Genomic DNA, 14,037 nt, shown 5'->3' on the forward strand with positions numbered 1-14,037 from the left:
AAACTAGTACAACCATTATGAAAATCAGTATGGAGATTCATCAAAAGCAAAATAGAAATTCCATTTGACCCAGCTATTCCTCTTCTAGATACCTTCCTGAAAGATTTAAAGACATCACATTATAGCAATACATGCAGCCCAATTCATAATAGCCAAACCTTGGAAGCAACCTGTACGTCCATCAAAAGACAAATGGATGAAGAAAATATGGTATTTATGTACAATTGAATACTATTCTGCTATAGAGAAAGATGCGTTTGAACCTTTATAGGAGAATGGATCCACCTTAAAAACTAATATTAAGTAAAATAAATCAGACACACATGTTTAAATACCAAATGATTTCTCTTATATGAGAAATCCAAAGTACAGTATAAATAAAGAGCAAAATACAAGATAGATTAAAAGATACAGGGGAACAGATCTACTACAACTGGGAGGGGGACCAGGAGATGAAAGGAGGGGGAAAGGGGAAAGAAGGGGATATAAAAAAGTATTAAAATGTGTCATGTACACGTACCAAATACCTATAATGAAAGTAGTCATATATCACAAACAAGTACTAATAAATTAAAATTTAAAAGTACATCACAAATTTAACTTTCAAACCTAAAGCTATGAATCTTTTAGCTTTAAAAAGGGTAACATTTTTGAAATCTAGTATTAGACAAAGAGTTCTTAGTCTTGACACTAAAAATATTGTCACTGGTGTGAACTCTTAGGTGCATGTGAGATGGAAATCAGACACATGCTGACTCTTGGGTCCACTAACCCCCATCCCCACTGTCTGCCCTCTTCCCAGGGCCCTGTAGAGGGGACGCTCTACACACATGCTTCCAGGATGTTACCAAAAACCTAAGGGTTCTTACGCAATTCATACAGAAATCACAAATTGGTAATGTAGCTCTTTTAGTGTCAACAGCCCTGAGCTTTCAATGCCAGCAGATAGTAGCTGTTTTAGTGAGTACAATAGTATTCAATTGTACATAAATACCATACCTCTTTGCTGCCTGGAGCAAGCAGGTAATGGTAGGATTCAGAGGCTCTTCCAGTCACTACAGATGGCAGTTTCTAGATGTTCTTTGTTACTCTCCACTGCTGTCTGGCTGCTAGCCATCTTCAGGGTCAGTAGCTCAGTCACCAGCCACTTGAGACAGAAGTCATGAATAGGCTGGTACATGCTACTTGAAAAGACTTTATTAGAAGTAGTGCATGACTGGTCTGAGGCGCTTCCTTATATAGAGTGGTCATGGGGAAGGCTGGGGTTCCTTAGCAGACCTGACTGAGGAGAGCAGCAAAGGGATGAGTTACCCAGAGGGTCTGCAAGGTAGGGTGACCTATGATAGGTCTGTGACTGAAATGTGCCATAGACAAAGCAAATATCTCTTGGAGCAGCCATGGAGGCCTGATAGAGCTGATGCCAGGCTCCGTGGTGTTTGGGGCAGCTGTAGTGTAAAAGCAGTCTTTGAGGAGTATCAGGTCCCCCTCTCCTGTCTCAATACAACCTATCTAGGGACAATTTGATAAATTTTACATCATCAAAATGAAAAAGTTTTGATTTGAGAAAGACCCTGCTAAGATGATAAAAACAAGCTATAGACTGGGAGACGATACTTACAAGGCACGTATCCAAGAAAGACCTCATATCTAAAACATAAAAGAACTCAAAATTAACAGTAAGAATTGTCCAATCAGAAAATATGCAAATGACTTAAACACTTTAAAGAAGACAAAATCGTAGGTTATTGATGGCAAATGAACACATGAAAAGACGAACATCATTAGCCACAAGGAAAACACAAGCTAGAACCACAATGAAATGTAGCTATACACTTATTAGAATGGCTAACAAAAACTTGTGACAATCAGTAATGGTGAGGATGCAAAGAAACTAGATCACTCACACACAGAAAGTGGGAATGTACAATGGTACAACCATTCTGTAAAATAGTTCCTTAAAAAATAAACACATACTTTGAATATGACCCAGCAGTTGCACTCCTGGACATTTTCCCCCAGAGAAATGAAGATTTATGTTCACACAAAACTGTATACAGATGTTTATCGCAGGTTTATAGTACTTCAAAACTGAAAACAAACCAACTGTCCTTCAATTAGTGAATTGTTAAACAAAATACAATAAATCCTTACTATTTCTCAACAAAGAGGAACAAAATTTTGATACATGTAACAAACTTGCATGAATGTCTACTTTCCTTATCTGTAGTAAAGGGGAGCTTTTGTCCAGAGAACTGTCTTATTTGGTGGTTCAAGACATAAGTGAGCGGGGTGGGGCAGGAAGAGTATATATTTAAAATAGCTTGGAGCTGTCTTTCTTCTCAGAACTTATAGAAGTTAAAAATGATCAGAAAGAAGAGGTTTGATGAACATTGGCTGTGGTGTTTCTTGGGTATCCTACAGAGCCGATTTTGGGAGCTGGGGACCGAGGAGAAAGGAAGCGTAGAGTGGACGAATTCTGTTGGCACAAGCCAAGCCAAGAGGTCTGCTTATTTGGAGTGAATAGCTCTAAAAAAGAGTAACGGTTGCCTTTTTACACAGATGTGGCAGGGTGGGCTGGAGGCATAAATTGAAAGGACTCTGTTCCCAGGAACATAAGGAACTCTCTTTGTTCTGATGCACAAAGATTAAGGGCTCATTGGTCAAGGGACCTGAAAAACTGGAGAAAACCACATTGCCTCCTGGACAGTAGGAGCAATGCCAAGTCCAGGGTCAGAGCACATTCAGCTGATGGTATAGTATTTATCACGCAGTTATCTAGCATGGCCTGTGCTTGCGATGTGTCCAAACTTGGAAATGAAGTAGGCAGTAGGTCTCACTGAAACATTCTACAAGCCCAGTTACGGCACAAGCTGTAGAAGGGCAGGATCTTCCTAGTGATATGTGAATTCCGTTAGAACTGAAAGGCGTTGCTACGGGGGTTACAGAGCTCATAGTTAGGGTCTACCAACAGCCAATCACAGTGCCAGATTGCCGGGGGGGCGTAGCCCTGGGGAGACAGTAGCCAATAGTAGACCGGGCTGTGAATAGGGTGAGACAAAGCCTCGCTGAGGCGAACAGAGCGCCTGAGTGAGGCCAGGCTGAGGATCTGTGGCCTGCTGGGTGATTTGAACCGTTAAGGTGAGCTGCCACCATACTGGTTCTCGCCTCCTGTTAACGTCATGGAAGATCTCCAGAGTGAACGGCAGCGGATGCTCCGTCGCCACCACCGTGAAAAGAAAGAACTAGAGGCCCAAATCCAGAGCATGAAGTGCTCGGTCCCCAAGAGCGACAAGAAGAGAAGAAAGGAGGTGCGCCACGACGTGGCTCGCCTCCAGGCTGAGATGGAGCAGAGGCACCAGCAGGAGTTAGAGAAGTTCCAAGAGAACTTCCCCGGCGGCGCCACCGTGGATTCTGTCACCGAAAACCTGGCGAAGATGAATCTCGAGAACCGGCACCCTCACGTCTCCAGGGCACAGAAAAGGCGAGAGAAAATGGAGGCCCTGGAGCGAGAGCACCAGGAGAGGGTCCTCGTGGCCGAGATGGAGCATCTGGCCAGCTTCCGCCACGAGGAGGAGGAGAAGCTCTCGAGCATCTTGGCGGCCAAGTACCTGGAGATGAAGGACATCCCCGCCGACAGCCAGTGCATGTACCGCGCCGTCCAGGACCAGCTGGTGTTCTCCGTGACGGTGGAGAGCCTGCGCCGCCGCACCGCCGACTACATGCGCGAGCACGTCGACGACTTTCTGCCGTTCTTCAGCGACCCGGAAACGGGCGACGCCTACAGCCTGCCGGAGTTCATGGCCCACTGCGACGACATCGTGCGCCGCCGCGCGTGGGGGGGCCTGCTGGAGCTGAGGGCCCTGTCGCACGTCCTGCAGACCCCCATCGAGGTGATCCAGGCCAGCGCCCCCGCGCTGCTCATCGGGGAGGAGTACCGCAAGAAGCCGCTCACGCTGGTCTACCTGCACTACGCCTGCAGCCTCGGCGAGCACTACAACTCGGTGAAGCCGCTCGAGGCCGGCGCGGCGGGCGGCCCGGCCCCGCGCCTCCTCTAGGCCTCTCCCGCGGCCCCGCGCCGGCGCTCCTGGCGCCGCCGCCGCGCGCCTCCCGGTAGGCTCCGTTTCCTTGCGCGCTTTGCTCCTTTGCTTCCCTCTGCTTCATTTAAAATGTCATTAAAGTTTACTTACAATGCTCCCCCGCGGCGTCGCCCCACACCTTCTTTCTGCGCCTCTCTCTGCGGCTTCTTTCACTCCACAGGGGACGGGATCGTAACCCGGAGGGGGATGCCTGCTTTCGCTGCCTGAGGGCTGCCCACTTTATACCGTCTCGCTTGTTCGTCCTTCCCTGAGCCTTTGCCTCCCTCCCCGATTTAGAACTCGTAACATTTCCAGTGTGCTGCAAATGTTCATGTTTGCTTTCACGCCTCCACTTCGGTAAATGCTTGGCGTCTTCACACTCCGCCGTGAATTTATTGGATTCTTGAGATGAAAGTGGCGTTTATGTGATTGATATGCTTTCTGAACGCCTTCTGTTGTTCTTTTGAAAAAAAAAATAGCGTCACACACTGTTCTTGGGTTTGCTTTTTATGCTGGGCCACGCAGGAGACATCTGAGGTTATGAACAAGAGTTCTTCTGCTCGTAGTTTGGTTTTGTTTTCTTCATTCAAACTTGTGTGGTTGCAAATTACTTTTAGTTGCACAGGTGTTTTCTGAGCTCTGAATAGCATTGTTAAGCTTAAAAGGCAAATGTAAGTGTTCAATAAATATAAAAGGCAAATTTACATAAACTGACAGGCTAGGTAAAGTTTACTGTACATGCCAAAGACCTGAAGTTTGTTAAAGGTACAAGGAGATCTGGCTTTATTCAAAGAGTTGTTGCATTTCATTCTCTCTACAACTGATGTGAAGCAAGAAGAGACAAACTGATAGGTAGATAAGTGAACTTACTGAGAGGGGTAAAAATCTGGATCTAGTCAATTTTCTTTATTCTTAGAGATGTTAAGTACTATGACTTTACTCAACTTGATCCACCTTGTTATGTCAACTGTATGAAATCTGAAAGATCTCAACTTAGTGATTTTCCTTAATTCTTACAAAAAATATTAAGGTAACTTTAGGAAATAGTAAAGTAGTTAATCTATTTTGTTATACTAAAAACCACTGGGAGGCAAAAAATGTGAACACCCTGGTGTGGTGGCATACACCTGTGATCCCAGCACTGTGGACGCTGAGGCAGGATGATTGCTGTGAGTTCGAGACGACCCTGGGCTACATAGTGAGTTCAAGGCCAGTCTGAACGGCATAGAGAGACCCTGTCTCAAAGCAAAACAAGTGTGAGCTGGGCGTGGTGGCGTACACCTGTGATCCCAGCACTTGGGAGGCTGAGGCAGTAGGATTGCCACAAGTTCAAGGACAGCCTGGGCTACATAGTGAGTTCTAGGCCACTCCGAACTGCATAACAAGGCCCTGTCTCAAAAAACAAAACTGGGTGAACCACAAATTTAGCCAGGTGTGGTGGTACATGCCTCTGATTTCAGCTTGGGAAGCTGAGGCAGGAGAGAGTTTGTGGCCAGCCTGGGCTTCATAGTTCAAGGCCAGCCTGAACTACATAATGACAGCCTATCTCAGAAAAACAAACCAACAAGCATTTGTGAACAATACAGTTTATCTGATGCTTGAGATCTGTCAGTATACTGAATATACCAAAAGAATTTGAAAAGTTACATGATGTGCAATAATTCTTTAATCTTCGGATCCTGTGCTTTGGTGGCATTAAATTCATTAAAAAATTCTTTGTATATTTCAACTGTTAAAAAATAAAATATATCCATTCAGAAACTTTTTAAAAATTATGCAAGTTGCTTAAGAAATAAAAGCTGTTTAAAAATCCCTGCTTCTCTATTTTTCTGTATTTGTGACTTCACTCATATACAGTTTGTATACCAGGATCTACTTCAGCAAAGGACTGACTCCTGGGGCTTGGGGAGCAGGTACACAGGGGAACAGATCAGACTTTGGGGAGGAGAAATGCCCCTGCAGTTTGCGGTGGCCTGGGGTGCAGTGTTTCCCAGGGAACGGTTTAGGCAGCAACTTTCTCTGGAGGCTCACCTTCATTATGTTTCAGTAATGGAGGACATGCAGTGGTTTTGCTTGAAGGTATTCTCATTGCTGGGTTTGAAAAGGAACCCCCACTTCCACAACCTTACCAATCAGGCCTGTGTTGCAGGAGAGAAAGAAGTTCCACCGTGTTTTCTTTTGGGGTGTTCCCAAAATACTAATATGAAAATCCTGCCAGATTGCTCACTGGGTAAATGTGTGTATGAGAAAAGTTTCAGCCAGCCAGCTGGCGAAGGAGAAAGGGCAGGATTGGGGTGATGTGTGAGAAGAGAGCCTTTTATAGGGATGGGAACACGGGCTGGGGAGGTTAGAGAGAAGGGGGAACAAGCTGCAGGAGGAGGGTGAGGAGGCAGAGGGCAAAGAGGCTGGGAGTGGAGATGTAAGCCGGCTGGGAAACAGGATGCCGGCTGGCTGGGCAGCCCAAGAGGACGAATGGGACATAGGAAAACCGGGAGCGGCTGGGGGACACAAGCTGAAGAAGGAAGATGGCTGGAGAACGGAGCGTGGGTGGTCAACCTGGCTGTAAGAGGGGACCTACATGGAGTCTGCAGCGCAAGCCTGGGGGGAGGCCTGACTGGGGACAAGGGCAAAGGCTAATGAGGGGCTCTAAAACTGGAAAAGGTGTTCTCTGACGGGGGTACATAGAGGTGGGGAGGGGATCAGCCTAGCTAAGGTAGGGGGTTTTGACAGACAGCAGGGTAAAGGGCACAGGCTGGGAAAGAAGGCCTGGTGCAGGGAGGGCGCCTGCCAAGGGTAAAGGTCCGGGGTGGGCGCAGGAACACAGGTGGTGAAGAGCTTCTGGTCAGGGAAGGTGAGCCAGCTGGGGCTGGTTATATAAGGAGAGGAAGGGGGCATGGCTTGGGAGGGGAAGCTGTTTGGGAACGGAGATGCATTCTGGGGAAAGTCTTGGCGGGGGTGGGGGGGTAATAGGGCAGGAAAGTGGGCAGGACCAGGAAAGAGGTACAGGTTGTAGAAGAAGGAACAGCAGGGGAAGGGGAAATTCATTAGCGCAGAAGGCCAGGCTGGTGGGGGTCGGGAGGACAGCACACTCTGAAGGGATCCATGGCTAGTGAGTGGAGAAATGGTTGGCACCAGCTGCGTGGCAGGCAAGGAACACTTGATAAGGAAAGGGGTCTGGAGGAAGGGGCTTTCTTGGAAAAGAGGTACTGGCTGGAGAACAGGGTCTGCCTGGAGGAGGACTAGATAGGGATTCTGTCTGGTGAAGGACCCACCAGGCGTAGAAGGTGGGAGCGAGCTGGGGTGGGGACATGATTTGGGAAGGGAACCTGGCTGGGCATAGGAAGCTGGCTCAGAAAGGGGGCATAGGCATAGAGGGGGTCCTGGCTGGGGAATTGGGCCCAGATGGGGAAGAGGGCCGAGCTAGGCATGGGACACGGGCTGGAGAGGTCCTGTGTTATGAAAGATCATGGAAGGGATTAATATTCTTTTTTTTTCTTTTCTGGTACTGGAAATCGAACTCAGGACCTTGCGCTTGCCAGGCAGGCGCTTGTGCCGCTGAGCTATATCCCCGGCCCAGAAAGGTCATGGAAGGACAACAAAGCCTGACTGGGCCTGCGAGACATCTGAGGGTACAGGCTTAGTGGGGGGGGGCAGGCAGGGGAATGGCAGGGCAAGGAGGAACAAACTATGAAAGGGACCTAGCTGAGTAGGGAGGCAGACACAGAAGAAAGGGACACAGCTGTGGACAGGAAGCAAGGTAGGGAAGGAGACCTGACTGTGAAGGTATAGAGATAAATAGAGTGGGGAGTCAGGCGTGGTGGCGATGCCTGTAATCTCAGCACTCTGGAGGCTGAGGCAGGAGGATTGCTGTGAGTTCAAGGCCAGCCTGCAGTACATAGTTCAAAATTAGTTGGAACTATGCAAGACCCTGTCTCAAAAAAAACCCACAACAAACAGGGTGTCGTAGAGAGCTGGTAGGAACTGGCTGGAGCCAAAAGACAAGAAAGGTGTCCCTGTCTGTTAACAGGGGATGCATCCTGTGGCTGAGGGAAGGGCCACAGGCTGTCAGGTGAGACCCAGGCTGAAGAAGGGCACTGCACAAGAAAGCAAACCTAAGAGGAGGGGAGGACAGACACTGTGACAAGGGTCAGGCTGGGGAAGGGGCCTGGATATGGGGATGTGCCTGTCTTGTGGAAGGAGCAGAGGTTTACAGGGCTGACACAAGCTGAGGGAGGGAGCCCGGCAGGGAGGGACCCCGGAGTATGAGAAGACCTTGGCAGGAAAGGGGTGCCTGACTAGAGCAGGACTCTGGCAGGGGAAGGGGACGGGGAGGGAGTCATAGCCAGAAAGGGGAAGCTGGCAGTGGGAGAGATTTGAATACTGAGAACAACATTGGCTGGAGATGGGTTAGTAGACCTGGCCGGGAGAGAAGGCCTAGCAGGTGCAGAGGGGCTCTTAGGGAAGGGATCGGATAGGATCCAGGCAGAGATCCTGGCTGAGTGAAGGCACATGGCTGAGGAAGGGGGCCTAGCTGAGGACAGGGCACAGGATAGCACGGGGGCCTGGATGAGGAGAGGGGCCCGGCTGGGCAAAGAAAGTCAAGTGGGGTCAAGGAGCCTGCCTGGAGATAGGGCTTTGTGGATGAAGACGTCCTGGTCAGAGAAGGGGCCCGGGCCGGGGTAGAGTTCCTACAAGAGTGAGGCAGTGCAGGTTTACACACCAGTTTGGGCCGGCGGAGACTATCGGGTTGCCAACAGGGCCTACCAGTTCAGGGTCACAGGCCAGGGAGAGGTAACAAACTAGCGCAGGGGCCTGGCGAGGACTGCTGCAGAAGGAGGTACTGGCTGGGTAAGGTTGCCCGAGGGCGGCATAGGTGGATACAGGCAAAGCCGGCCTGACAAGGGAAGGAGACCTGACTGGGGGAGAGGACCTCACTTGGGGGGAAGGCATGGGTGAATGAACAGAGCCCGGCTAAGTGAGGGGACTCGGCGGAGAAAGCAGGCATGGGCAGGTTAAGGGCTCCTACTAGAAGTGTGGGGAGAGAGGCAGGCAGAAGGGGGCTTGGTTGGTGTGCAGTGGTGGCGAACCTATGGCACGTGTGCTACAGAGGGCTGTTTGTATCGTTGAAAGTTCTAAAAGGGTCGCCATCACTGGTATAGGGTACGGGTTGGCTGAGGATGTGAAAGAAATTCCTGGATTTTGAGTGGGGAAGGGCTAGAGAATAGCACCTGGTTGGAAGAGGAGGTACGTACTAGGTAAAGGTTTCTGAGGATGCATCAAATACACAAGCTGTAGGGGAGATGGCTTGAGATAGGGCACTGTTGTGAGAGAAATGCTCTCAGGCTTGAAAGGAGGCCTAGGCCCAGCAGGGACCTTAAATGCAGAAGAAAGCAATAGGTTGTTTAAGAGGGACAAGGTAGACCTTGCTAGCTATGTAGTGCTGGTGCTACCCAAGGAATTCTGTTATGCATAGCATCAAGACAGTAGGGCCCCGTTTCACAGGCTTGTCCCTGAATGGAAGAGAAATAACCGCTCCTATCTTGAGAGCCCTTACGATCTTATCAGGCCTGTTGCTAGCTACCCCCACTAGATCTGCCTGTGGTGGAAGGGAGATGGAAACATTAACTCAGGCCACATCCAAATCATATCCAGGGCACAAACTCACTGTGGGATCTGGAAGGGCATGAAGGATTTTCAGTCTGTTCCATTCTGTAGCAGTGACTCACAGTCACTGGGGACAGCGAGTACTTTGTGCAGTTTTGCTTATAAAAGCCATAGGGCACTATTTTCAAAGGGATCCAAATTCCAGAGGTAACTTTCATTTATTTACTTACTGTTTTTCTTTTACTCATTAACATACTCCTCCTTTCCTGACATAGCAGCTAAAAATAAGGTGCCTGCTGTATGCAGACGTTGGCTCTGGAGTCAAACATCTGTCTAGGCTTAAAGCTGAACTCTTCCACTCGCTTCCTAGCTTTGAGACTTTGGATAAGGCACTTAATCTTTCTGGGCCTCAGTTTCTTCCCTGATAACATAGGACAATTAGTGCTTGTTTTATCTCTTGAGGCAGTTAGAAGCATTGAATGAAAATACACACAAAGTGTCAATAAATAAATGTTTGATAGTGTTAGCTATGATTAGTTTCTATCTAGGAAGCCAAGAACATGACATCAGCTTTGGCAGCTGTCACTCCTTGATTCTGTCTATGGTAACTTTTGAGGCCATTGGGCCTTTTGCTGTTGAGGTGCAAGCAGAACCTCTCCTATGACTATCTGTCCCAGCTGTCTCCACCAGCACTTCTATAGGAGCTCATTCAAGGTACTCTGTCCTGTGGAGAATTCAGGCCAATTCAGGTATCTTCTTTCCAGGCTTTTTGTATACAAACATATAATAGACTCAGTTGTTTTGAAGAACAAAATTGGTACCATTCTATTAAAATTGCTTTTTTTTTTTTTTGTCTTTTTGAGACAGGGTTTCACTATGCAGTTCAGGCTGGCCTTGAACTCTCTTTGTACACCAGGTTCACCTCAAACTCACAGCAATCTTCCTGCCTCAGCCTCCCGAGTGCTGGGATTACAGGTGTGCACCACCATGCCCAATTTAAAATTGCTTTTTAAAAAAACTTAACAGTACATTACAAAATTTCCCTATGTCTTTATGCAGTCTTCAATGTGATTTTTTTTCCATTTTTATTAGTATATGTTTGGAGTATGTAATGATTATATTCCGCATGAGAAGTTTGTACATGTACATAACATATCTTAATTCTTTTTTCATCCCTTTCCCCTCCTTTCTTCTTTCCCCTCATCCTTGGTCCCTTTCCCTTTTGCAAAAGATCTGTCTCCATATTTCCTATTATCTATCTTTTATTTTGCTCTTTATTTATTTTGGGTTCTTCATATAAGGGCAACCATGTGATATTTAGGTTTATGTGTCTGATTTATTTCATTTACCATTATGGTCTCAAGGTACATCTATTTTTCCAGAAATGACTTATTTATTCTTTTTGATGGCAGAGTAGTACTCCATTGTATAGAAATGCTATACTTTATCAATTCATCTGTTGATAGACATATAGGCTGCTGTCAAAATTGCATTATTATGAGCCATGCTGGTATACATATAGATATGCATGCATCCCTGTAATATGATGTTTTTAACTCTTTGGGGAAGCTATGCAAAGGAGGTGTGGCTGGGTCAAATGGAATTTCTAGTTTTAATTTCTTGAGGCCTCTCCATATTGATTTCCATAGTGGTGATAGTAGCATATATTCTTGCCAACACTGTACAGTAGAAGGCCTCCTTTCCCTCTACAACCTCACCAGCCTTTGTTACTTTTTGAAACTTTGTTAATAGTCATTCTTTCTGGCAAGTGGTCTGAGTAAAATGGAATCTCAGGATTGTTTCAATTTGCATTTCTGTAATGGCCAGGGATGTTGAACATTTTCTCATGTATTTATTAACCATTTGGACTTCTCTCTCTGGGAGATGTCTGTTTATCTGAATTGCTCATTTTTGATTTATTTTAATTTTAGGGATCTAGTTTTTTTCTTTTCTGTTTTTTGAGACAGGGTCTCACTATGTAGTCCAGACTGATCTTGAACTCACTGTGTAGCTCAGGATGGCCTTGAATGCACAGCAATGCTCTTGCCTCAACTTACTGAGTGCTGGGATTATAATTCTTTGAGTTCTTTATGCCTGCATTCTAACCTATGAATGTGCCATAATTTATTTATCTAATTCTATTGCTGGATATTGAGATTGCTTTCAATTTCTCACTATCATATACACCACTGTAATATCCTTGTAGTGAATCTTTGTCTATATTTTCTGATGATTTTCCTTTGATAAGATTTTGAGAAGTGATCTAGGTTGAAAGGAGAGGTTTTTAATAATACTGGGAAATTGGCCTACAGGAAGATTGCATCAAATACTTTCAGGTTATGAGAGCCCTACCTTTCCACATAGTTGCTAACACTGAAAATGATGATCTTTGCTAAGTTTTTAGTGAAAACTGTTGTACTATTTGACCCTTCAGTGATTACTAGAGAGACTGAATATTCCTCTGTGTGCTTATTGGCATGTCCGATTCATGCATGAGCCAATGTTTTAAAATTTATTCTCTGTTCCTAAGTTTTCCTTAACTTTCTATAGGTATTTGTTTTTTTCTAGGAGGTTTTAAATAAGTCTTTGTATATGAATGAATCTGGACACTTGTTACTTGGATAGTTTAAAAAATAGTTTCTCTTGTTTACTTCCATTTTGTTTTTGTCTTTTTGCATGTTGAATTTTAAAATAGTAATGGAATCTATTAATCTTTTTTGTTATGGTTTCTGTCTTGATGCTAGGATCAGAAACGGCTTGTTTTTCCATCTTGCGATCAAATCAGTATTCATGTGTACTTTATTTCAGGTTTTTAAATTCTTTCTCTTTATAGTTAGCTATATTTAACGTATACACCTGGAAATTACTTGGGTGCAGGTTAAGTACCTAAATTGATATTCTCCAATTAGCCCAGCACTATTTGTCGAATAATCAACCATTTCACCACTGATTTGAAGTGCTAACTTTCACATAATTACATTTTTTAAGAGGGTGAATCTTTCAATCATTCATGGCTGCACTTTGGTGACCTCAATCTGAAATTGTCTGAAGCCTTCCATTCATCCATTCATTCACTATGTACTGAAGACAACGGTGACAAACAATAGCTTAGAGAGATAAAAGATCCAGCCTCACTGCTCATCATGCAGTGGAAATGGCAGAGAGGGAAACAGACAGAAAACAACAGGATCAGTAGGTAAGGATGCCTGCTTTCATTGGGGCGTCAGAGAGGCTTGCGAAGGGCTTCCTGAGAGCACAGCCAGAGCAGAGGCAGGAAGGAGTGAAAAAACGGCTGTCTTCCTGTTCAGTCCAGCCCAAGGGGAAAGGGGAGAGAGTTCTGAAAGAGGCTGGAGAGGGAGGCAAGAGAGGTCTCCCATGTTAAATAAATATTGCTTTAATATTACAAATGAAATAAATACAAACTAAATGAGATGCCATTTTTTATCAGCCACATTGCTAACGAGGGTTAATGTGATATACTGATGGGGGAAGGCAGAAACAGGCGCTCTCAAACACTGCTGATGGCCTTCACATAGGTACCGTCTCTTCGGAGGGCACCTTGGCAACAGCTATCAAATTTAAAGTGTGTGAACCACTATCATTTCTTTTTTTATATAGGTGTAAATATGCAGTTTTTGCCTGTGTGGGACAGAATATATATTTAAAATAAGTGATTGCTTTTGAGGAGGAGAACCAGGTTGCAGGGGAGAAAGGATGGGAGGGAAACTTTCATGAGGGGGTAGAAATGGGTAGTTCTTTCTTTCACTTCTGGTGCTGGGGGTCAAAACTAGGGCCTCGAACATGCTAGGCAAGGGCTCTACCACTGAGCTACATCTCCAGCCCCAGCTTTCAATTCTAGCTGGGTGTGGTGGCACACTCCTGTAATCCCAGCACTTGGGAGGCTGAGGCAAGAGGATCGCTGTGAATTTGAGACCAGTCTAGACTACATAGTAAGTTGAAGGCCAGACTGAAATATATAGTGAGACCCTGTTTCAAAAATATAAGTATAAATAAATAATTAAAACAAACAGCATAGTCCTATACTGTTTAATTTTCGTATTGTGGTGAAATATACATGACATAAAATTTATGATTGTAGCTATTATTTTTACTTTTGATTGGACTTTAATATGTTGCTTTTTCCCTATTTATGTGATTTGATATAGAAAGCAATCTCTTGAAGAAAATCTACATTTTCACTGGGACCCCTTGTTGTTAGTGTCTTTTTTTTTTTTTTTCCGGTGCTGGGAATCGAACTCATGACCTCGCGCTTGCCAGGCAGGCGCTGTGCTGCTGAGCTAAATCCCCAGCCCCTTGTTGTTAGTGTCTTATTGGAGAAATTTCACATGCTAAATAT

The 14,037-nt window shown here is 45.7% G+C and overlaps 2 protein-coding genes across 3 annotated transcripts in view; one reads left to right on the forward strand and one right to left on the reverse strand.

The window, feature by feature from the left end:
* Positions 1-9,822, reverse strand: part of Awat2 (acyl-CoA wax alcohol acyltransferase 2) — a 40,440-nt gene extending 30,618 nt beyond the window's left edge. Inside the window, exons 1-2 of one of the 2 annotated variants that reach the window (XM_005401607.1) lie at positions 9,742-9,822; positions 1,619-1,647 (exon numbers count right to left, since the gene is read on the reverse strand). In XM_005401607.1, the coding sequence (XP_005401664.1) occupies positions 1,619-1,647; positions 9,742-9,761 (49 nt within the window). In that variant the 5' untranslated portion in view covers positions 9,762-9,822. The remainder of the gene's footprint in view (positions 1-1,618; positions 1,648-9,741) is intronic. The other variant, XM_005401608.2, reaches the window with a different exon arrangement.
* On the forward strand, positions 1,959-5,067 carry Otud6a (OTU deubiquitinase 6A). The gene has a single exon (XM_005401605.2). The coding sequence runs from the start codon at positions 3,180-3,182 to the stop codon at positions 4,053-4,055; it is 876 nt and encodes a 291-aa protein (XP_005401662.1). The 5' UTR covers positions 1,959-3,179; the 3' UTR covers positions 4,056-5,067.
* Positions 9,823-14,037: the final 4,215 nt, after the last annotated feature.

The sequence above is a fragment of the Chinchilla lanigera genome, unplaced genomic scaffold (assembly GCF_000276665.1).
Source record: "Chinchilla lanigera isolate Chin_1 unplaced genomic scaffold, ChiLan1.0 scaffold00074, whole genome shotgun sequence".
Classification (NCBI taxonomy): domain Eukaryota; kingdom Metazoa; phylum Chordata; class Mammalia; order Rodentia; family Chinchillidae; genus Chinchilla; species Chinchilla lanigera.

Coding starts and splice junctions, on each gene's coding strand:
- Otud6a (XM_005401605.2), top strand. CDS start 3,180: ATGGAAGATCTCCAGAGTGAACGGCAGCGGATGCTCCGTCGCCACCAC.